At 38.9% G+C, this 24960-nt stretch overlaps 1 protein-coding gene across 2 annotated transcripts in view; it reads left to right on the top strand.

Moving 5' to 3' along the window:
- The first annotated feature begins 7124 nt into the window (after positions 1-7124).
- The window catches only part of gphnb (gephyrin b), a 110880-nt gene continuing 93044 nt past the window's right edge, over positions 7125-24960 (top strand). For both annotated transcript variants that reach the window (XM_060864985.1, XM_060864986.1), the window contains exon 1: positions 7125-7251. In XM_060864985.1, coding sequence (XP_060720968.1) covers positions 7188-7251 — 64 coding nt within the window. In that variant the 5' untranslated portion in view covers positions 7125-7187. The remainder of the gene's footprint in view (positions 7252-24960) is intronic.

Below are 24960 nucleotides of genomic sequence, written 5' to 3' on the forward strand. Positions count from 1 at the left end.
GATTCACCGTTGTTTCTGACAGAGTGTGTTTACAGACTGCAGTATTGCAGGTTCTCAGTAATTTGCCATTTAGCTGTGCAGTATTCTGTATTTTACAAGTACTGTAGCTATACTGCCATACTATTTCACAATTCTAACATCGAAAACACATGACAGTGAAAGATAATGCATTGTTTACAAGCATTTTCAAACCTTTTGAGTTAATGTCTTCATCTGAAGTAATCATACCTGAATGGATTGTCAAAATCATGACACCTGACAGCCGTTTGGAATAAGGTATATGACCGCAGCAGTATATGTGAAAGTAACATTGGATGCCTATAACCTTTATAACATGGGTCATCAATTAGTTTTGACCTGGGGCAAAATCCTCATGGGACAAATGTTGCTTGGACCACACAACTACCCCACTTCTCAATATACACACAATAACCCCACCAATCTAAACACCTCACACACTTTTAAACACACAATTCATCATTCATTCTCCTCGGTTTTGGTCACTCTTATCCTTTTTACCTCTCCCCTGCTTCACCTTAAACACACACTGGCTAAAATGGGTGACAGTAATAATGCAACTCCCTGTTATAACCTTTACAAGTATGATTTATTTTTACCTTAATGCTTCTTGGCAGATTTTATACAAAACATTGTACCACAATGATTATATTGTTTACCATGGAAGTGCCAATAGTGTCTCCAATTTTCTCTAAATTCTTTCTAAAATATGAGACAGGGAGAATTCCAGTACGAGGGTTGGAACTGGTTTGTTGTTTGGTCGAGCTAGGTTTGATCTGTAGTGTCTAGTGAAATTACAGTCTTCTAATGCAATCTTACTAAATCTAAATCTATCTCTATTTTGGTTGCCCAGTGATAAGTACTTGGTATTATTCTTGTTAGCTAGCTTGTACATAGTAACATAGTAGCTCTTTAAGCTATCTGTTTATTCTTAGATAAGACTGTTCAACAAAAGCACCTTTAATGGTTTTTAACTCTTCATTCATCATGTACACATGTTCAGGTTGGCACAACTTTTTATTTTGTGGATGATGTGATGGAGTGATGGATGTGATGAAGTGATGGAGTGAAGCGAGTGATGTTAGTGATGGTGTGATGGATGTGATGAATGTGATGGAAATGATGGCTGTGATGGGAGTGATGGATGTGATGGGTGTGATGAAGTGATGTTGTGATGGAGTGATTGGGTGATGTAATTGGAGTGATGGTGTGATGGATGTGATAAAAATGATGGATGTGATGGAGTGATGGGGTGATCTAGGTGATTGAGTGATGGTGTGATGGATGTGATTGATGTGAGTGGAGTGATTGGAGTGATGGATGTGATGGGAGTGAGGAGAGTGATGGTGTGATGGATGTGACTGGAGTGATGGATGTGATGGGAGTGAGGTGAGTGATGGTGTGATGGATGTGACTGGAGTGATGGATGTGATGGGAGTGAGATGAGTGACGGAGTGATGGATGTGATTAGAGCAATGGATGTGATGGGAGTGAGGTGAGAGATGGTGTGATGGATGTGATTGGAGCGATGGATGTGATGGATGTAATGGATGTGATGGGAGAGATGGGAGTGAGGCGAGGTGATTGAAGATTATGATTCTGCCTGAAAGCAGATAAAATCATCTACCAACTGAATAAATGCAAATGATAATTCAGCCTGTTAAGCTGTGCATTTTGTTGCATAATAATGCTAGAAAATATGGATCAAGTTGTATTAACCACAAGGATTTTATTACTAGTAACGGAACAGATGAACTCAACATATTCACCAGTAAAAATCTATGTAATAAACCATCAATTGCATAAGAGCATTTAAAATGGTATTTGACTACAAGCAGACAGTCTCTCTCTCTTTCTCGCTTACTATTCACACACACTCACACTACAATTTGTGGCAATCCCTTTTCTAAAGTCATAGATTCAGCCTGAATGCTTGTGTGTGACCAGAATGAAAAAGCGGTAAGGATTGCAGCATCCTCACAGCCTGAATCCCAAGTGCTTCTATGTATTGGACATACACTGCGCTAAAAACCATTATTTCAGACCCTATGTACTGCACTTATATGGGCAGTAAGGAGCCTTTCGGGATTCAGCCCGAGTCCCTGTACCATCCGGCATCGGGAGCATCAGGGGAAGGCCAGTTCTGTGGGTCTTTATTCTATGAGAATAAACAAGAGGAAATTATATGCTACAGAAGCGTGGAGTCATGCTATAAATAGAAACATGGCTTTTGCCTTGGGATGTGGTTGCATTTAAGCAGGTCAGGCCATGATAGCCTTCATGATGACTGTAAGGGCATTATGAACGGCTAATAATTATAATAATAACAATAGATAGATAGATAGATAGATAGATAGATAGATAGATAGATAGATAGATAGATAGATAGATAGATAGATAGATAGATAGATAGATAGATAGATAGATAGATAGATAGATAGAAACATTTTATTAGCTTTATGTCCTTTCTTTGGGAGAGTTAATCTACGTTATGCAGAACAGGTAATTGATGCATCCTTCCCATATAAGTACTCCTGATTTAACTCCTCAGTTAGAAAATATGTTTAATAAGTCTGTTTATACAGGTAGACCATTCAAAAAAAGAAACGAAAACAAATCATTGTCCAGGTCAACTTTCCATGCATTCTCAAAGGTTAAATCTAACACACTAAATGGACCTTTGGTCTGTTTTTTATTTTTTTTTAAAGTATTGTGTGTGGTGTAAATGAATTTTTATTCGTGGTATGTATGTGGTATATATGTCTCCGTAATGGGAGCAAACACATACAATTATGAAATTACAGCCTATTTTATTAGGCAATTAGGCAAAAGGTTGAAATGTTCTTTGGTGTAACTGAGTGTGTCAATGCGTAGATGTATGGTAGGATTTTACTTCCGTCCCATCCAAATTCTCCCATCTTGTACCAGGTGTTACATGGATATGTTCCAGATCAGCCACAGCTTTGCTCAGGAGAAAGCAGTTACTAAAAACGAGTGAGTGAACGAGAAATCTGGAATAGTAGCATTGTGGGAAATTATTTTTATTTTATTTTTTTAATGACGTGTTTAGTGCTCAAGCCCAAATGGTTTACATACTTGAACAAAATAAGAACCCATTTTATGTTAATACACCTAACACTGCTTCTTGGCAATCTGTTTATCATCAGTTGTTGCTTATCTTACAACAATATGGATTGTTTTGGAAAAGAAATTGAGAAAAGAAACAGATTTAAAGTGTGAATTATTTATTTCAGGGTTTTTTTAGTCCATACTGAAGCAGAATAGTCTGGATTCACTAAGTGAAATTCAGATGTTTGGTTTGGTATCAGACTGCACTTATTTAATGGAAAAAAGAAAACCCACTAGCTGAAGGGTGTTTAAGGATGAAAACATACTCCTACAACTTGGTAAACATACTCCAAAATGCATTCTATATACAAAAGAAGTGAAAGCACCATTAATCCTTTTTCTGGAGATCCACAGCACTGCATTTTTAAAGTATCTCCCTGATCTGAAACACTCAATTCAGTTCATCAAGATTTCTGCTAAAAAGCTGATAGTTGAATCAGATGTGTTGGACAAGGAAGATGCTTAAAATGTGCAGTGTATGTGATTAGTTTCTTTTATAATGAATCCAGACATTTCTATCTCGTGTTTCTGCAAAATAAAGGCATAGTATCATGTATCATAAGCTGTTGTGAATTTGAGCTGTTTTTGTCAATAATAGCTTTTTCAGCCATCAAGAACATAGGTCTGAGATTTTAAAATAATGGGAGATACCCCAGGTGGAAATGACCCAGAAGGCCCAAAGCTACCTTAAGTATGAATGAGAGCTGAAATTCATGGTTTTTGGAAGACTGCAGATAAAAGTCATTGAAATCTGAAAAATGGTTACAAGACATCTGGAAACAGGGCTCTTTCTAGATGGATTGTCTGCTGACGTTTGACTGAAAGAAACCTGAAGGATAGAAAAGCAGTTTCTGCACAATATGGAATAATGGCGTAGTTGTACAGACAAATGAGTCAAGGTTTAACTGTACAGTGGTGAGCCAGTGAGTCTTTTGGAGAACAGGAGAAAGATTTTAGGAGGCTGCAACACAGCTATTGTAAAGTGAGGAGGAGAGGATGCTGTGGTATGGGTTCAGCTAAGGGTCCTGACTTGCTGTGGTAAAGTTCAGTGCTACAATGTACCAAAAATAATAAAGAAAGAATTCCTGAAACTACTGAGAATTTTCTTTTTACAAGTTGATCTGAACAAATTTCAGAGGTGGCAAAAGTAGCTAAATTTACTCAACTAATGGTGCAACATGTTTAAAAGACAACTTTTGTGATCAAACATATTTTAAAATATGTACTCAAGTAAAAAATAAAATGCATTATGTTTATTTACATTATTAAAGTAAAAGTATGACAAAAAAAACATCTGCATCAAATTTTATTTAAAGATGGAAATGTAGTGCCCCTTTCTCCAAGACCCAACAACAGTTAAGGTTACCTAAGATAATTTGCTTCAATTATATTTCTAATCTCTCAAATTTATAAATTCAAGATGCATTTATAAGTATAAAAAATGCATGCTATCTGATGCTAACATATTATACTTATATATGTATACACATATGTGTATATATATATATATATATACACACACATATATAAGTATAATATGTGTGTGGTGTGTGTGTGTGTGTGTGTGTGTGTGTATGCAATGATGTAGTCAAAAGTATTAGAGGGAGGAAAAACTCCACTAGTGAACAGCTACTTGAAAAACAGACTTGAGTTTAGAAACTAAATAGTTTGTACTTTTTAAAACCCAAAACTGTCATGATCTAAATTTAATCCTCATTGAGAAAATATTGCCGCATATTTACTCGAAATTGACAGGACAAATGTTTACTGCTGAACACTGATATGTCCAAGTGAAAAAGGCTTTCTCTTTGGTTTTTGCCAAAGACTTTGATATGTGGGTGAAATAACAAACAATACAAAGGAAATAAAATGTTATTATGTATTCTATTGCATGTTATTGGAGTATTCATTTACTTGTTAACGTTTTATTGATTGCTCAATTACAAATTTCCTAGACTTATTATTTCTCTGCCCATTTTTTTTTTTTTTTTTTTTTTTGCCAGAGTGAAGTGCACTACAAACGCTTGTAAAAATTGTCATTTATATAGTATACACTATTTAGTGCTAAATCCTAAATGATTCCCTACTAGACATTGCATATGGTAGTGGGTGTAGTGTGTAGTGCACTGCATACTGTTATATTCAGTGATTTAATATCTAGTGTACACTTTTATACTCATATAGGGAGATGAGAGCTGAATCCCAATGTGTTTACAGACAGTACAGAAAGTATCATTTCAAAGCCTTTGGAATGCATTTATGAGTTTAGGGAGCTGAATCCCCAAGTAGCTTAACGTTAAATCCACAGTCAGTAGTGTGTAGAAGTCATAATTGTACAGTATACCTTATGTAGTGCACTTAGATCGGTACATAAAATAAGTACACAGTATAATGCAGTGACATGCACAACCACATTTCTCAACAATATCTCAAATGTTTCTGTAGTAGTTTATAAGTCTCTAACATCATTTTGGATCATTTTCGACCCAAAAACAACCCAGCTCTTTTGAAACATTGGTTTAATTTGGCATTGGATATGATTTTCCTCCTAGATTATTGGGTTAAACCTTTGAGTTGTGTTGTTTTTGTATGCATATAAATCATATCATATCATATGTATACAAGCATCCCTTTCTTTTCACAGTGGTCCTTAAAGACTGTACACTGGTCAGCAATATTTATGTACCTGTCTTGTAGCGTATTGTATTGTCTGTCTGCACTGTCCTTGTCTTGTACTGGTTGCATACTGTGCACTTTATGTGTCTGGGATAACTTACTTTTTAGTCCTTAGCTCTGTGTTGTTTTATGTAGCACCGTGGTCCTGGAGACACACTGTTTCATTTCATTATGTACTGCGTCAGCTATATATGCTTGAAATGAAAATAAAAGTTTCTTGACTTGACTTGACTTGACTCAATACATTTTTTTTGAAACATAAAATTAATCACATATGTGTAGGTCTATAGTAGATTGCAGAGACAGCATGGTGCAGCAGTGAATTTACAAACTTAGAAATGACTGCAACTATGAGTTTATATGTGCTGATATAAATTTTATATTAAAATTTATATATATATAAAAATAAATAAATAAATAAACACAATTTTTGCCAATACTCCGTCCAGGGTGTATCCTGCCTTGATGCCCGATGACGCCTGAGATAGGCACAGGCTCCCCGTGACCCGAGGTAGTTCGGATAAGCGGTAGAAGATGAATGAATGAATGAATGAATGAATGAATGAATGAATGAATGAATGAATTTTTGCCAATGCTTGTCAAAGTGACATGTTTTGACTTTGACTTATCAGGCCCATGTATACTGCTCGGTATATTTAAATTAACCATTAATATAAAATGTTGAGTAGGATGTTTTTTTCTTTTAATATATTGTGAAATATTTTATTACTCCTGCTTTACACGTTATTGCGTCATATCGCACGGCCTTCTGGGTAAGTTCCACTTTTTCAGTCTTCAATCATGTTGACTCAGTCCCTTAAGCCTCCAAGGGCTCTTCTAACAAACTTCACCTGAGCTGATAAATTAATGGAACGGTCCCCTAAGAGGAAATCAGACGAGGGCGCATTGGAACAGAGCCGATCTCTCTGTCTCTCTGTCTCTCTCTCTCTCCTCTATCTCTTCCCCTCCCCCCTCTGTCTCTCCCGCTCTCTCTGTCCCCCTCTCTCTCTCTCCTCTCTCTCTCTCTCACCCCTCTCTCACTCCTCTATCTCTCCCCCCCCGTCTCTCCCCCTCTCTCTGTCCCCCTCTCTCTCTCCCCTCTCCCCTCTCTCCCCCCTCTCCCTCTCCCTCTCTCTCCCCCTCTCTCTCCTCTAACCCCCCCCATCTAATGGTCACCTCTCTGACAAATCTTCACTACAACTGAAGTCGAGAAATCTTCGATCGTCTACTCTCCCCTGCACTCCATCCCACTCCTCCCCTCCCCGTTTCCCCCTCCCGTCTCCTTTTCCAGGCCCCGCCCCTTTCCCGAGTTCGGTGCGCTCGACACTCGGGGTCTGCGCGCGGAGTTCTCAGCGCTTGTAACCATGGCGTCGGACGGGATGATCTTAACGAACCACGACCACCAGATCCGGGTCGGCGTCCTTACAGGTAAATATGTGCTTTTCGTGATATCTGTTTTCATTCATTTTCGGAGAATGAGAAATGTGTGTGTCTGTGATGCGGCTTTTTTTTTTTTGGATGCAGCGGTTTCTCCAGCGGTGTCACATCTGTCAGTGTTGCGCCCTCGGTGATTTAAAGCCCCCTGTTTTCACCGCACTTACACATTTTCATTCACCTAAGGCGGAAAAACCATGAACAATAATAATACTATAGTGTGCAGACTGGTATGGAGTCCAGTCGGGGGTATTTCTGGGGCAAAATGTGCTCATTTCTTCAGAAAAAAATGGTGTATGTGAATTAGGTGATTTTTTTTTTTTCGGATTGTCAAAAACGTGAAACCTGAGATGTGCTCTCTGAAAATGGCCAATGCTGAATGGCATCTGCTGAGGAAACAGGTGCGGGTTTCCCTGCATCACGCACACATTCCAGCTTCATGGCGATAAATAGATATATGGGATGATTTTGTGATTTGTGAATGACAAGCGACACAAGCCGAGATGTCTGAGGATGGTTTATATGTAGCTTTAGTGCCTGTCGTGTATTAGGTTTTTTTTTTAGAAGTGCTGTGTGAAATTAAAGCCTTTATGGTCTGTGAGGGGGGGGGATGAACGGCAGGGTTGTGTGGTGCTGATGCTGATGCTGGTGCTGATGCTGATGCTGGTGCTGATGCTGATGCTGGTCGATATCTCTCAGACTAACAGCAGAGCTTTAAAATGGCCACCGCGTTTCGGCTGCATCCGCTCGCCAAGCCTGACATTATCGGCATTTTTCCTCTGAGAAGCCGTTTTTTTTTGGTGAAGGTGATGATGTGTAGCGATGGAGAAGATGAGGGAAACCCCGCTCTCACCATTCCCCCCATTCCCTTCCCATCACAGTCACCTCCACCCCCCCTATAGAGGCGCGCGCGGAGGGGGCGGGGGAGAGGAGCCGTGACACGCAGCGGCGCTCAGCGACTCGCCTCTGATTCCAGCGCTCTAATATTCCGGCTCCGGTTCTGAGCAAAACGCTTAGCGCGTGCGTGGAATCCTGGCACCAGAACACACAGCGTGTGGGTTCCAGCAATTAGAACGCCAGGATGCGGTACGTCACGAACGGAATGGAGTTCCAGCATCTACAGTCAGTTCCAAAATTATTGGCACCCTGGGCCTAAATGACTCCCAGACTCCCATGTTGTACTGATTCATTTTCACTGAATATTTTCTGAAGACGCATTTCTTATCAAATCTGTTATCCAGAGCATCCACAATTAATATTTGGCCTACCCAGAAGTGAACAAGTAGAAGTGATCCACTTTCTGTAATGTTTTTAATTCAGTGTTCATCAACACACACACATCAACATTTCAAACTTATTTATTTATTTATTTGTTTGTTTGTTTGTTTGTTTGTTTGTTTGTTTGTTTGTTTGTTTGTTTATTGGTTAGGTTTGTATCCTAAAACTGAGATGGCAAATGCAAAAAAAAAAATATTGATTTTGTTGTATTAGATGCATATATTTTGTTGTAATATTACTTTGGAGTCACATTATAATCTAGTAGAAGTAACCAGGTTTTGAGCTAAAATATGCTAGGAGAATTTATATGCCATTATTCGTCACAAGACTCTCTGGACATCAAACTTTAAACGATGAAAGTGGAAATGATCCACCACCCTGTTTTACCGTAGGGTTTTTGGTCCTTTCCTTGTGTGCAGTCGCAATTTTCCTGTTTTTAGCTGTTTTTGAATTCGGTTGCATCTGAACACAAACCTTTATTGAAACTGTGGTTCCAGTGATGCGATAAAGTTTAATGCTGTAAATGTTATGTTTGGGATTCTTTCATGAAAGGCTTCTGTCTTACAATTGCAAACAGCTCCAAAAAAAAAAAATAATAATAAAAATAAATAAATAAAGGTTGGATTTTATCCACAACCTCACTAGTGCTGGTCAAAAACCGTCTGTTTAAGAGACATGTAATAATATTACAATCCTTCATACTGTATAACTGACTGTTGGCCAGATGTTGTGTCAGGCATTCTTCTAGTCAATCACACACATACAGGGTGTGGCAGGCACAAAGGCTACAACTCCTTCACTGAGACAGACAAGCCCAGAGGTCACACCTTCACTTGGTTCTGGTAAACAGATCATTATGGATAGGCAGAAGTGCTGGGGGACTATGTACTGTGACTACATGACTAGAAATTAAAGTAAATGATGTGACGCTAGTGATGGACAGGAGCCTTCTCTAACAATCAGATTTCACTATTCATAAACTTAAAAAAATCTAATAAGTGGTGTTCCTTCCATAATCATGGTACCATGACTTATTGATCACTTGCCTTGAATTGTACCTCTTTGGCCTTCAAACATCTGTATACAGTATGTAATTAGTTACACACACAGACATCAGCCCCATCCTCGTACACAAGCGTCATGCTTGTCTTGTAGCAGATTGGTCGTGCGGTGGCATGGAGTTGACATTTGATCCAGGCACTGCCCGATATTTATCACGGGGTGTCTCTTCGCCATTGCGACGGATGACTGTGACCAACACAACACACACACACACACACACACACACACACACACACACGTGTAGACAGTGTGGGGTGAGGTAAATAGAGACGGCAGGGTAAATAGAAGGAGGAGAGAGATATCACAAAGTAAATTGGTCTTTCGTTGTCGTCTGACCTTTTAGAAATCTCCGCTTGGTCTCTCTCTCTCTCTTTCTCTCTCTCTCTCTCTCTCTCTCCCTCTCTTTCACACACACATGCAAATACTGGCAGAATAAATTTCACTGCTCAACCACTATACTGAATTTTCAGTATTTAATTTTAGAATTATTTAGACATACATTTCTTAAACTAAAGCTAAATGATCCAGCAGAGACCGCCAAAGATCTCTTACCACCACTGGCTGATTTATGTGAATTGTTGCAGGCCTACAAGGTGAAGAGGTCCATTTGACTCACTTGTCTGGACCTGCTATCAAGTAGCTAAAACTAGCATAGAGAAAAACTAGACATTTTTGTTTCCAAAAATGGCGTTCTATACATACTCGTACTACACGCTAAACCAACAAGGAAATGGAACAATGTTTAAATCAATGTTTATTAGTTTGAACCGATTTATTAAATACAGGCGATGAACAACAATAAAAGCACAAGAAACAAAAGATTAGTCACTGGCTATGAAACACAGCTCTCAAAAATGTGTCTGCAAATACAGATGATTTACAACAAATACAGAACACATTTAGTAAAAATATATTAGACAGGTTTTTTCACCTGAACACCACAATTTCTAATCCCAAACAAAAATTTGGTGATTTTTTAGTTACTGTGAGATATGCAATAGAAATGTTTGCTCTGTCCATGGCACTATAACCATAAACCTCAATAATATTCACATGAATCCACACTTCATGTAAGTTTCTTGCTCTTCCTGTTGCTCGATTTATCTTTTTTGTGTTAGCAGGGGAACGGACGAGACTGTGGACTGTATATCCTTATATATACATATACACTGTTAAAAAAAAATATATATATATATATATATATATATATATATATATATATATATATATATATATCGTCGCTGTCGGGCGGAAACCTCGTAAGTCCAATTTTGGTCAATTTCATATTTTTTCACATATCGATGCTATTGGTCACTCCCCACGTGGGTCTGTTATTTTTACAAGTTATTAACCAATCTAAAGTCTTGACAATCGCTTGAGCGCAAATCTCTTAACTCCATTGGACACTTCAACTGTCCACCTCTTCCTCACTTCGCTTCGCAACGAATCAACACGTCTTCTGAGGTAAATGTCTTCAAAACACTGGGCTCAAAAAAAATCTTGACCCCCGCTAGTTCTGGTGCTCGTCTGAGGACAGGAATTTAGCACAAGAAAATCCACTGCAACGTGGACTAAACCCTGTGCACTTCAGATAAGGTACGGCAGTGACATTTTTCTTTAAACATTTGTGTACACCATGTACTTGACTCCCGGCAAATAGCTATGTTCTAATAATCAATTATACAATTTTAGAATATTCTTATAGTGCACACTCTATATACATAATTCTCATTACAAATATAATTCTCGTTACAAATTAGTTCCTTTTTGGAAGACAGACACTAATTTAGGCAGCATATTTGGACAGAGTTTATGCTCCCAAGTTAATGACTCCTTAGTTAACAAACTCTACGTACTAATTTAAGTAACCTTATTGTTTACCCCAAGCCTTTTAAAATGATGTAATTTCAGGAGGATAAAGTTTTAATCAGCTGATCTCAGACCTTCTCATAATCTGCCATGTTACTCATTATGGTAGCAACATAGTCATTGTTAGTACCCTTAAGTGTTTATTCCTCTTATACCGCAGACATTTTTTAATGGTATTACAGTGTAATGTTAAATGTTAAACAGTTAAATGTCATCTTCCATGAAACAAGTTAGTTCCTGTAGGCAGTGCCATTAAAGCAGCTATAAACATCTTTTGCGTTGGTTTGTTTTTCACAAGTCTTCCTTTGTTTCTCTCTTGAAGTTACTAGGACAGAAACATAGCTTGTCATGTCTTTGAATAGTTCAGAGTCCTCTGTCCAGGAGACACTTTTTCCAAATATGTTAAATCCGGGTCTCCTCACAGAGGATAGAAAAATTGGTGTTTTTCTATATCGGCTTAGATTATATGAAGAGTATGGCATGCAAGTCTTGAACGAGCTCTTAATGTTTAAACTACAGTTTTTTTTAAAACTGTCAGACAATATTAGTCATGCTAAACATACACACCAACTTACACACAGATTAATTTAACCTCTAGATAAACGTTGGTTAGTGGACATGGGGGTGAGTATTATTTGGATTTTATAAAGAAATGAGTGATCTTTGCCATGACTGATCTGTCATACTGTCAGAGCCACGAGTCCACGAAAGGCTGCGGCTTTGCGTCTCTACCTCCTTTTCTGTCTTCCCCAATGGCCGCGGGGTCACGTGATGCGACACGCACTTTTCTCTGACTGAAGGGAGCTTTGGTTGGCATGGCAACTCTCAGTCCAATTGGTTTTCGGATCCTGACATGCATGCAGTGGCTCAACGAGCGAGAATGTCGCTCACTCTTTGGCAGATGGATGTGGTCATCCTGGATGCAGAAATAAAAGCATGTGTGTGTGTGTGTGTGTGTATGTGTGTATGATGTGAGAAATGCATGTCACATAAAGGAGAATTGAGCAGATGGAGAACCTTCCTCAAGTGTTTTGTGAGATGTGTAGTAATACTGTGTTTGAAAAGCAGTATCAGACTTCATATCATCATATACTTGCTGGGTTTCAGCAGAAGATGGAGTAACACTGTGGCACAAGTACTTTTAGGTATGTGCCAACAAATCTGTTTTACAACACATGATGACATGCTTCAAACACTGTTGTTATCCTAGATGCTTTAAAAGAGGATTTCTTTTGGAAGGTGGCTTCCTGGGTAGGCGGCATGTTTGGGCAATGCTTGTCCTCCTGAGGTGTAGTTTCCATTAGGGACACAGCACAAGATCTAAACTTAGTCAAATTTACTGTATTTCACTGCCATTTTTGAAGAAACACAATGGTAGGAACATGCATCTGAAATCGTGAGCTCATGCGAGCTAGCGAAAGCAAACCATGTGCATGTCATTGAGTGCGTTGTGTGCTCACAATTCACAGCATCTCATGCTCTCTGTTAATAAGCATGCACACTAACACTGTTCCACATGCTCAGGTCAGCCGCTCTCACCCTCGCTATTAATGATACTCTTTAAATTCACCGCCGATGATGAATTGGTATGAATCTTGGTCATTGTTTCTACACTGATGAAGTTTTAACTGAAATCTAAATGGGATCCCATTTAAATGATGTATAGCACACAGGACGAGAAGAGAAGAGATTAGAGAAGAGAACTTTGTGAAATTGTAACAAGTTCTTTCATTTAGATGAAAATCTATTCGAATTTTATCTCACTGAAAGATAATTAACTCCGTCCAGGGTGTATCCTGCCTTGATGCCCAATGACGCCTGAGATAGGCACATGCTCCCCGTGACCCGAGATAGTTCGGATAAGCGGTATGAATGAATGAATGATAATTACTGAATGTAAAAAGTATTCAGTTTCAACACTGATCAAGAGAAGTAGAATATGTCAAAACATTACTTGAGTATATATCTTCATATGTACATACTTATCTCCATATACATTTAGGTACGTATTATGTAATAAGTATTATTCTGATTTAAATAGATGGATAGATAATGCGTGCAAATATAAATTTTTAAAGCTATATATACGGTGGGTTGCTGTTGTGTTGCTCATGTTTTTTATCACTAATTATTAGCTAATGGTACATATACTTGTTTGTTTTTTTTTTCATATCTTTAGAAACATGTTATACAGAGGCTCACAAACATATCGATGTGGCTGATGTGAAGAATTTGACTTTGACACCACTTGACCAAAACAGCATGTGACTGTTATTCTTCTATTACTGTTTAACATTTATAATTTGCTAAGCCGTTGAAGGGCACGTAGTCAGCATGCTTACATCAAGGCATTCTCCCTAATGATTTAGTCGCTCTGTGATGGATGACGTCACAGGAGCTTTTCATAGTTTGTCAATTTCCCCAGTTTATTCGCCTTGTTCTTTTTATTGTTTATAATTAAAGTGCTGCCAGAGCGCATTGACTCCGCTCCTACCTGCCACCGTTTTTTCACATTAAATTAAAACTCAAGACACCAAAAAATGAAAAAAGATGATATTTTGATGTTTCAGTATCGTAAATGTACAATGTATATATTATAATACAGTGAATAATAATTGATCATATGGCTTGGTGATGCTCCTTTGCTGTTTAGCAAATAAACATGAAGTCATTTTCTTTTGTCATCGTCATGATGATCCTAATCTGTGATAAGTGGTTAAGCAATTACTGTCATCTAAATATGTAATGTGGTGTGTGTGTGTATGTGTGTGTGTGTGTGTGGTTTCTAATCAGCAAAAAAGCTCACTGAGTTGAGCAGAAGCATGCGTGGAATATATTTGTTCCTCAAACACAAAACCACTGCACCCATAATCATCTGACCTTTTAGAAATCTCCACCCGGTGTCTCTCCGACACACACACACACACACACACACACACACACACACATCTGTCAGGCTGTACACAGGCAGGGCTCACTGTGTGTTTTCTCCATTCGTGCTCAGATTCAAGAGATTTTAAGCGGGGGCTCTGTGAATATCTCGTCAGCTATCAGGAGTACCTATAGTATGCCGCGTGTTCTTGGCTCCTAGAGTGTTTTTGTATCAGCTCACACAATCCCAACCACACCTGCTTTTCCTTTTTAGCTCTGTCAACTTTATGAACGCTGACCTAAAAACCAGCCAAAGCTAGGCATGATAAAATGGGGCTGCAGCCATGTTCCTGTCACCTACCAGAGCTTCTGTAAGACACGCATGTGGGGGAGGGGGTTGGGAGGGCATTGTGGGTCACAGTATGCAGATTATACACACACACACACACACACACACACACACACACACACAGTGCTTTTGCTATCCTTTGTACTGACCACAACCTTAAATGTGCTTCTGCCAATAGATTGAACGGATAGAATGGATGGATGGATGTGGACTGAATGGCCAATAAGCATGTTGCCTCTCCAGCAGACAGCATGCATCTCTTTCTTTTTCCTTTCCTTTTCACGCTCAGCTGTAGCAGCGCAGGCTGGATGAGGATTGCGTAGGCGCTCACATGTACATCAAAGCACACATGAATCGGCTCCAGCTTCACACAGCAGCTAATTTTAGACCGCTGTCAGAGCCAAAGCCTCATTTACTGTGTTTAGCTCATTTATCATTACTTTATATAGCTCATTTATCATTTCTTCATTTCTTATATTTATCATTCCATTCTTATTTATTTTATTTAAACATTCTAGATAATCATATTTTAATAATGAACACCTCTAAGTATCTTCACCACTCTGGTATTGTAATGCAGTAATGTGAAAAAATATATTAAATTAAGAGAGGACGTTGTGCATCTTAATGTGGTATGAACCTCATGTCTAGGTAGGTCAGTGGGTCATTTGGTAAATCTGTTTACTATTTTGTAGTATGTATAGTGGGGACATTTCCCACATGTATACCTGAGCAGTGAGGAGATCACTGTTCACCTGTTTTACACACACACACACACACACACACACACACAAAAAAAATAAATAAATAAATAAATAAATAAAATTTTAAAAAATCAGCATGTCACTACATCAATGTATTCTGATGCTCTACTTCTGCTTGGAGCTTCTGTACTAACCTTTCGCTGTTATGGATACACTAAACATTTTCACCCCAAAGCAGTTTATTCCCAATTCTCCTTTGTTCAGTGGATGATCTCACCTGCATGTTGTAGGTTTCTGCATGCTATAATCCTAAAGACTGTCCTGTGCTCATCCCAGGAATCAATCTTCATATTATTCTCTTACTTAATGTCCGGGGGAAGTCGTGGCCTAATGGTTAGAGAGTTTGACTCCTAACCCTAAGGTTGTGGGTTCGAGTCACGGGCCGGCAATACCACGACTGAGGTGCCCTTGAGCAAGGCACCGAACCCCCCAACTGCTCCCCGTGCGCCACAGCATAAATGGCTGCCCACTGCTCCGGGTGTATGTTCACGGTGTGTGTGTGATCACTGCTGTGTGTGTGCACTTTGGATGGGTTAAATGCAGAGAACAAATTCTGAGTATGGGTCACCATACATAGCTGTATGTCACGTCACGTCACTTCACTTCAACACTGTTAGTACTGTTTGAATTTAGAATCACAATGTCTGGTGTCACCTAGAAGACGACATGTTCCCCTTTGAGTCTGGCTCCTGTCAAGGTTTCTACCTTATGTCATCTCAGGGACTTTCCTTACCTCTCACTTTGGAGCTTGGAAGCTGACAAAAGAATAAAAGATTAATTTTTTAATTTTTTTTTTGTTTTACTTATTTTTCTTTGTTTTTTTCTTTAATAAATTTGTGGCTCCTGTTCTGTGTAACAGAAACGTGTTCACCCGACCGACCAGAGATCATGAGTTTAAATCCAGCCAATGCCACAGTTATCACAGGGATATGAGAGCGCAAAATTGGCCGTGCTGTCTGGATGGGGGATGGCAAACTATCTCTCCCTATTAAGATCTGTGAGCTCATGCGTGTGGAAGGGGATGGATAGTGCCCCGTGACGCAGCATAATCAGTAATCCGCTGGCTTCATGCGTGCTGGAAAAAGCACGTGTTAGCCTTCTCCATCCCAGATTGGCAGTTTTCAAATGATAGGCTTAACTGGTGGGTGGGATTTGGCTGAGAATTAATTAGGTAAATGAAAGAAATCGGAGCCATAAATACAAATCTTAAAAACAGATTTCAGTTGAACATAAAACAACAATTGCAATTTAGCATGTTAGCATGGGCTGTCTAGCTAGAATGGGCAATCGTAAGGATCTAAACAACTCTGACAAGGGCCAAATTGTGATGGTTTGACAACTAGGTCAGAGTACATCCAAAAATGCAGGTCTTGTGTGGTGTCCCCAATATAGGATAAGTAGGAAAGGATGACCAGAGAACCTGCATCAGGGTCATAGGCACCGAAGACTCTTCAAGGCATTTGGGGAGCGTGGGGTTAGCACATCTGGTCCAATGATAGAAAGGTGTACACAGTGCATCACAGCTAAGGGGCTGCTGGTCAAAATGCCCATGTTTACCCCATCCCTTTTAAAATCTCCTACAATAGGCATGTTATCATCAGAACTGAACCATGAAGCAGTGGAAACAAGTTGTAAAGAATTGTGCTTTCTTTTCAATCAAGATTAGCTGCAGGTGCATGTGCATCACTTCATCACTTGGGGAAAAGATGGCACCAGGATGCACTATGGGAACAAGGCTAGTCGGTGGAGGCTCTGGGCGATGTTCTGCTAGAAATCCTTCCTTTTCCTAGCATTCATGTAGATGTTACTTGGATGCAAATTACCTATCTAGACATTGTTGCAGACCAAGTAAACCCCTTCATGGCAACCGTGTTTTCCTTCAGCAGGATAATGCACCCTGTTACACTGTTCAGGAATGGTTTGAGAAACATGAAAAGTTCACGGTGTTTACTTGATCTCCAAATTTCATAGATCTCAATTCTATGGAGCATCTGTGGGAACAACCTGATGTTAAGTCTGAAACATGGAGACTCCTTTTCACACCTTACAGGACACGGATCTGCTTCTAACGTCTTAGATGCTAGATACCACAGCACAGCTTCAGAGGTCTTGTGGGGTTCATGCCTCAATGAGTTGCAGCAGTTTTGGCATCACAATTGGAATCTACACAATATTTCACAAGTGGTTTTAATGCTGTTTGTGGTTGTATACTTGAGTTGAACTTAAAACGTGTTTATTTATTTTGGACCACTCTGAAAGCGCATACATTTCCCTGGAAATCCCAGATGGTTCCTCTTTAATTTAATTTCTATAAAATGTCTAATTTTGATATTTGATATTTTTCAGACATGTGTGTGTGTGAATGTGCAAAGTTTTTTCTTCCCTGTTTCTATCCTGATAGTGCGCCCCTGCTCAGGTAAACGAGTTTGTAGAGGAGACTGTTTAATCTCATTCATTCTCCTTTAATCTGTGGACTTGGTCACAATGCCGGTTTAATAACTGCCCTAATGGAGTGGTGGCTAGGGGATCAGATGCTTGGAGGCATGCAGGTCTGTGACATACACTCTTGAGCTTTGCTCCTCTGAGTGCTTACACACACCTATGGGTTCAGTGATGTGTTAAAGGGAATTTGTGGAACAGTGTGATTTTAGTGAACATGTCTGCAATAGAACACTATGTGTAGACACGTGTGTGTGTGTGTTTGTGTGTTTGTGTGTGTGTTCAACAGACTAATAGTTTTCATAACCTGAGTGCATATTGTATGAATTTCGACTCATTTTACTCTTTTGACTATTCTGAACTGTTTAAGTGAATCAAAATTCATAGTTTGATTCACTAAGTGAATCAAACTATGAATTTTGATTCATTTGATTCAGCACTTACCAGCTTCCAGAAACAACAGTTTACTTCTTTTCTGTTCTGTGCACTTGTGTGGCAGATACTGTGAACTATAAAAACTATAACAGGATGTAACAGTTCATTCTCAGTGAATATCCGTTCATTTAAGCATCATTTTTGTTCCAATCTGTGAACACGGACTCCACATGTACAGGTATGACCGTTTTCCAAAGAACCGATTTTATCACTTGATAAAGACATGACATGCTATAACATGACTCACTACACACACCCACTTACTTCATCCGAATAGTGTGTATGAAATGTTATATATGTGAGTGTGAGAGTTTGCTGAGTCTCTATGGATCAGAGTCTAAAACAATACTCTTTACTTCATACACAGTTTTAGTGTCATAGTGTAGTGGTAGTGAGATACTGATAAAGAACGTTGAATTTAAAGAAATAATGTGCACTTCACACTAGACTTGATATTGATTTTTCCCTTCCCACAATCTTTTTTTTTACTCCTGGATTTTAAAAATAAACAATTTATCCATCTAGAACTGAAGCCTAAAAAAGACAAGAAAGTGAACATTTCTATGGTCTCAGGTTTAAGGACAGTAAAGGAGATAGAAATTTTAATATGTGGTCTGAGTAGTTTGCTGGCATCAAATACCTTCATCGTGGATTTCATCAACTTGGCATTTTCTTGAAGGTCTATTTAATAATTTAAGGGAAAAAATTGACCCTTTTTTGGCCATTTTTTTCTGTGGCATTCTGTGGCCACTGATGTTAAATGTACAGTTATGTTCACTAATAGATTCTGACTCATACTAATGAGCTCAGAAAGAAAAAATCTCCATTTACCATAACAGAAAGTAAGAGGTGACCACGTAAGTACAGCCGAAGGCATATGACGTGAGTAAAGAGACGGGGCTTCAAGGAAGTGTTAGATGAGATAAAACACCTGCACTAATTATTCTGGATTCCAGATGTGGATAAGCTCAGCTCCTGTTTTGGGGAGAAAAAGACACACTTTTGGTGTGTTAACATGTAGCTGAATTTTTGCAATATTACAGTCATTACAGTTTTTTTGTGAATGTTGAAGCCAAAAATGCTTGACTTTGCTGGAGCTTTTTTTTTTTTTAATTTGTACCTTGCATGTGTGTGTGTGTGTGTGTCTATGTGTCAGTGTGTGTGTGTGTGTGTGTGTTTTGTTTTTTTTATTTTTTTTAATTGTGAATTCCTTAGAATATCTCAGAGTTTACTTGGTTTTGTGTAAATTATTCTGTATAATTGTTTTTTGTTGTTGTTGTTTTTGTTGTTTTAAACCTCAAGACAGAATAGAAATAAAGGAAGAGGAAGCTACTTTTGCAAAAGAGTGAGTGTGGGTTTGATTACATTGAATTTTTGATTCATTTTCTGTCATTTAGGTATTATTTTGTAAGGAAAAGTCTACTTGTAAAAGTCTGAATGTATTTTTTCATTACGCAGTCATATCCAATAAGGAGCCTAGTCTTGAACAATTTATTCTATTCTTACACTTCTGTGTGCTAATTAACTAGCTATAGTACATTATCTGAACTACTAGTTTTTTTGCTTTCATAGTTTATGACCAGATTTTGACCAAATCATAGGACTGAGCAGCACCTTGAAGCTCGCATTTGTCTGGTAGGCAAACTAAAGAATATATTTGTCCACACCAAAAATTCAGTATATCCTTATTGTTATCTGTTTGTATTAATGATATCATATTCAACTCAAATGCAGTGACATGAAGCCATGCACATATATCTGTTGTTGCTGTTGTAGAATTAAGGAGTAGGTTGGAATATTTTGATATAGATCAAGTCTGTCCCAATGTAGTTGTAGATGTAATCAGTATAGAATATTGTATCAGCACTGTGCCTTCAAAGAGGACTGATATAGAACAGCAGACGCCTTGAGACCTGCTCGGTCTTGTCTGTGTTCCCAACGCGACGTGTACTTTTAGGATCATTTCACTACTGCGCACTTGAAAAAAAAAAAAGTCATCTTTGTTCATCTGAGAGAATTTGAAATCCTGCAATTTTTAAATAGGGTTCTGTGTACAATACGTATAGGCAGGTTAACTATAAGAACGACGTCTTTCTTTTTTTTTATCACATCCATACCACTACGAGAGCTCGGATTATTGGCCTATCACTGATACAGATCCGATACTGACATATACACACCGCAACTGATCTGACTGTCTGCAGTCTGTCTTTGTAATGTCAGTTAACTCGTATTCACACACATTCATAGCATAAATGATTTACTAGCTCGAATCAGAGAATCCCCAGATTATGATATGATGTGAACCAGCTTTACATCACTAGTATCAAACACTAAAGCTGTGCATCACAACATATTGTTCTTAACATTAATATACATTGATGTGTTTAGAGTGTAGTGCTATTGTGATGCCGGCCATCACTGTCTCTGTATAGTAAATGCTGCTATCATTAGGATAGTCAGGTGTTAACCAAGGGTTCTCCATCCTGAGATGAGTTTTTAGGGTCATTAATGAATTTCTTTTTCTGAACAGTTTTACCTTTAAAAGTGGGGTGCACGATGTTTGAAAGCCAATGTTGACATTTGAAATCACCAAAACAAACACGCCCCTAACCCAAATGGATCCCACCCCTGTTTTGATAGCTCCGCCCCACACATACACCAAACAAGTATAACCCAAGTATAACCCAGGCAACTATTATGGCGGAACCTGCTGGGGCAGCTGGCCGAGGGTATATATTTATCAATAAATGAACTTAATGAGTAATACTATGGTAATACAAATGTGTTTTTGTAGTACTGTGTGTTGTACCATGAAAGGTTTAGCTCCATTTCACGCGGAAGACGTTCAGTTCTTTCCAGTGCTGGAAAGCTGATCCTATAGTAACATGGGTCCTGCTTCTTGCCTTATCTTTTTCCGCTTTTCGTTTTTATCCGCCATGTCAATGTTTCAATCGCTTTCGGCTAATGTCACACATGCGCACTAAACACTCTCTCCGCCGCATATTGACAAGACACGCCCCTTTCTGCTCATTGGCTACACGTTTGTTTTGTTTGTTGGCCCGACTGAGTTTTCTGAAGCATTTCTCAAACAACGTGCACCCCATCTTTAAGGCTGAGTAAAGCTGATTTGTGTCTAGTCTCACAGAATTCAGTACTTTTGTTTGAGCTATTGTATGTGCTACGGTTCAACAGGATGAATTAAAAAAAAAAAAGATTTTCAAAAAAGCAATAAAGATTTCTGTTAGGATGTCTTTTGGAAAGAGTCTCCAGGGTCAGCATTTTGTAACCATAAAACTGTAACATTATACTGACCAGTGCTGCAAAGACTTCAGGACTTTTTTTTTCTTCTGTCCAAAATATGAAAAGATGATGGCGATGGAACGTCTGTTTATAGTTGATATACTGTAAGTGACAGAAACTTTCACAAGCATCTTATGACCTCGAATATAACCTGAGATGAACATACACGTTAATGTCATTAAGCAATAAAACATTGTTGTGAGGAATAAAACATTTCAGACCGTGTTGTTGTTAAAAGATTATTGAGAGCAGTAGCTTCAGGGTAGAAACTTAACTTCACACCAGGTCACATCACACCACACCACTCCATGCTGATTCTTTTTCTTATCACAGCATGCCCTTTCATACTTTCATTCTGTGTCTCATGTACCTTATGACAAGGGAATCTGCAATTGCACTGATGTTACTTTGTTAATGTCATACTTGGGTAGATGTAAAGAGTTTAATTCCAGCTGTGGCACATCACTCAAAATAAGCTACAAGATGTTGACCTACATTTTAGAGTACAAAGAGGCAAAAATCAAAAGGAGCAACAGGAAGAATGCGAATGATCCTCTAAAATCCGAAACAAGATTGCAGCGCTAAAGCTCTAAATTATACCAGAAGTGGTGTTACTGGCTTGTATGATTATAATACCATGAATTTATCACTTTGACGAATAATTGTGTGTCAGTCTCTCAGTATGTGAAGTAAAGATCACCTGAGCTCTTTGTCGACAACAAACGTCATACGTTTGTGATGTCCTGTTTTGCTGTGTGTGTGTGTGTGTGTGTGTGTGTTTGTTCTGATGAGTCACTCTGCTGCTTGCTGAAGTTGACTCTGTAATTAGGGCTGTGGGTATGAACAGGTTCATCAGAAGCTTCCGTCTGTCTCTTACGTCTCACACGGGTGTTACCACGCCGCGTTTATCTCTGCCATGAGCTGCATTTCTGTTTGAATTTTTGTATATACAAATCCTGAATGCAAAACATGCTTGTTTTATGTTTTATGAACAAGAAAAAGTGACTATATCTACGAATCTTTCAATGTATTGCTTGGTGCCACATTCCTTACTGGAGAACCATAGCTTTGTATTAAATGACTTATGTGCACTGGATAAGTTTAACATGGAGTTGTGGTAATGTGATTATTATTGTATCACTGGAGATTTAGACTCGTCTGGATGGAGGGATGGATGGATGGATGGATGGATGGATGGATGGATGCATGGAGCTTTTAGAAATGGTCATATCTATCCAGGCTCATGTCCTAAATTAACTTTCTGCACCCCACCTAGTGCTGCTTATTCTAGTTAGGGATGAGCAATAGTTAAGGAATAAAACCCAACACTCCTTGTTGGGGGTTTCCTCTGGTTTCCTCCCCAGTCCAAAGACACATGTTGCAGGTCAACAGGCATCTCTAAATTGTCCGGAAGGGTTAATGGGTGCGTGAGTGTGGGATTGTACTCTGTGTGTACTCAACACACCCACGGTGCCCCTTGCCCCGACTCCCTTGAGATAGACGGCAGGCTCCCGGTGACCTGTGTAGGTAAAGTGGTATAGAAAATGTATGGAAGAATGAAATTGGTTACAACTTAAGTTAAAGTAGCTAAACCTTAACGTCATTAATTTTTTAACTTTGAAGTTAATGATATTAAATAATGTAGATTAACACTTCTGTTCTTATCCTTTCCTGTGCCCCATAACAGCTTTATCTCTGATTGTTGCAAAGCACCGACACTGGAGACTCCTTTCATAAATGTTAAATATAGATCTCCTTAAATAAAATTACACATGTCAATGATTTGTCTGCTTTTACGTGTTAAGTAACATGTTTAATTATTCTTTTTGTTATTAGCCTTAGATTATGTGTCCCTAAGTTATTAGCCTTAGATAATGTGCCAGCTTAAGTCCCTATTCAAATCATAACATATTTGATCGATCATACTATAAACCTGTGATTTTTTTATTATTTGCACAGGTGCTGTTATAGGAAATTAATCAACACCTGAGAACCTAGATCAGAGAATTCAGAACTGAGTGATAATAACGAATAGTGTTTAACACCTAGTTTGTTCAAGACTGGATCATTATGTCTTAAAACTCAACATTATTACATGTCCCAGTCAGGAGGAAGCTGTTTCGTTCAGCAGTATTTTTAGTGTTTGAGCTCTTCTGTTATTCTATTCTGAGGTCTTCTCATCTGTTCTATTCTGCAGGCACCATAAGGACAGCTGTTTTCTCAGGTTTCTTATTTTAGAGGAATTTGAATATCGCATATGTTCTTGACGAAGACAATCCCATAATTATGCTCAGTGGATGATAGTTGTATAAAAAGTTTGAAGACCGGCACAGACGTAAAGTGTGTGCATTGAAGACAACGTCAGCGCCATTTGAAAACGAAGTACCGTGATCACGCTGTAGAAGATGAAGGATATGGTAAATATAATAGTGATTATTATTATTATATGTAAGTTTTATATTATCATGCTTGTACTAGAGAAGTCCTTCAGGCTCACAACTAGAAATCATGTGCTCGTGATGTCCTGCAACCCATCGTTAAAGCCACACACTCATGCTTTCCAGATGACAAATTGACAAATTCCCTCTGTGGTTGTGTGTGACTGAAATGCAGACGCGTTGAACAGCGTGGCTAACAGCTATCAGCGCTGACAGAAAGCAGTGCGACAGCCAGCAGATCAGCTTCAGCAGTGGGAATGTGTTCAGGCGTGCCGTCTCGCGCGTCTGCTGCAGCAAGCGTGCGACTTTATTATGCACAGACGATCGTGGTGTGTGTGTGTGTGTGTGTGTGTGTGTGTGTGTGTGTGTGTGTGTGTGAGCACACGTGTATGTGCACATTCCTGCTGTAGCACATTAAATCTGGTTCGCTGCTTCTGCTTTGTGCCTCTGCAAAAAAAAAGGAATAATCCTCAGAGTGATAACTCATTTATGTCTTTCTGATTTTGTTACCATAGCGCTATGATTCTGTTATCATTGCACTGTGATTGCGTTTCCAAGGAACTGTGATTCGGACTCCAAGAAGCTGTGATTCTGTTTCCAAGGAGCTGGGGAGTTGTTACCGTGGCTATTTCTGACAATGTAGTGCTCACACTGTGTTAGCATTTACCTTTGCGTTCTGCTTCCATTACATTTCCTCAGCACCGTTTCTGTAGTGCTGTGACTCCACTACCGAGTTCTGCTTTCGATCCCATCATGCAGTTCCACTCGGTTCGATTCAAGTGTATTTATATATCGCTTTTAACAGCGAACCTTGTCACAAAGCAGCTTTACACAAATCTGCATATAGAAACATATACAGTTATCTCTAATGAACAAGCCAGAGGTGTCGGTGGCA

This window comes from Tachysurus vachellii, chromosome 3, assembly GCF_030014155.1.
Source record: "Tachysurus vachellii isolate PV-2020 chromosome 3, HZAU_Pvac_v1, whole genome shotgun sequence".
Taxonomy (NCBI): domain Eukaryota; kingdom Metazoa; phylum Chordata; class Actinopteri; order Siluriformes; family Bagridae; genus Tachysurus; species Tachysurus vachellii.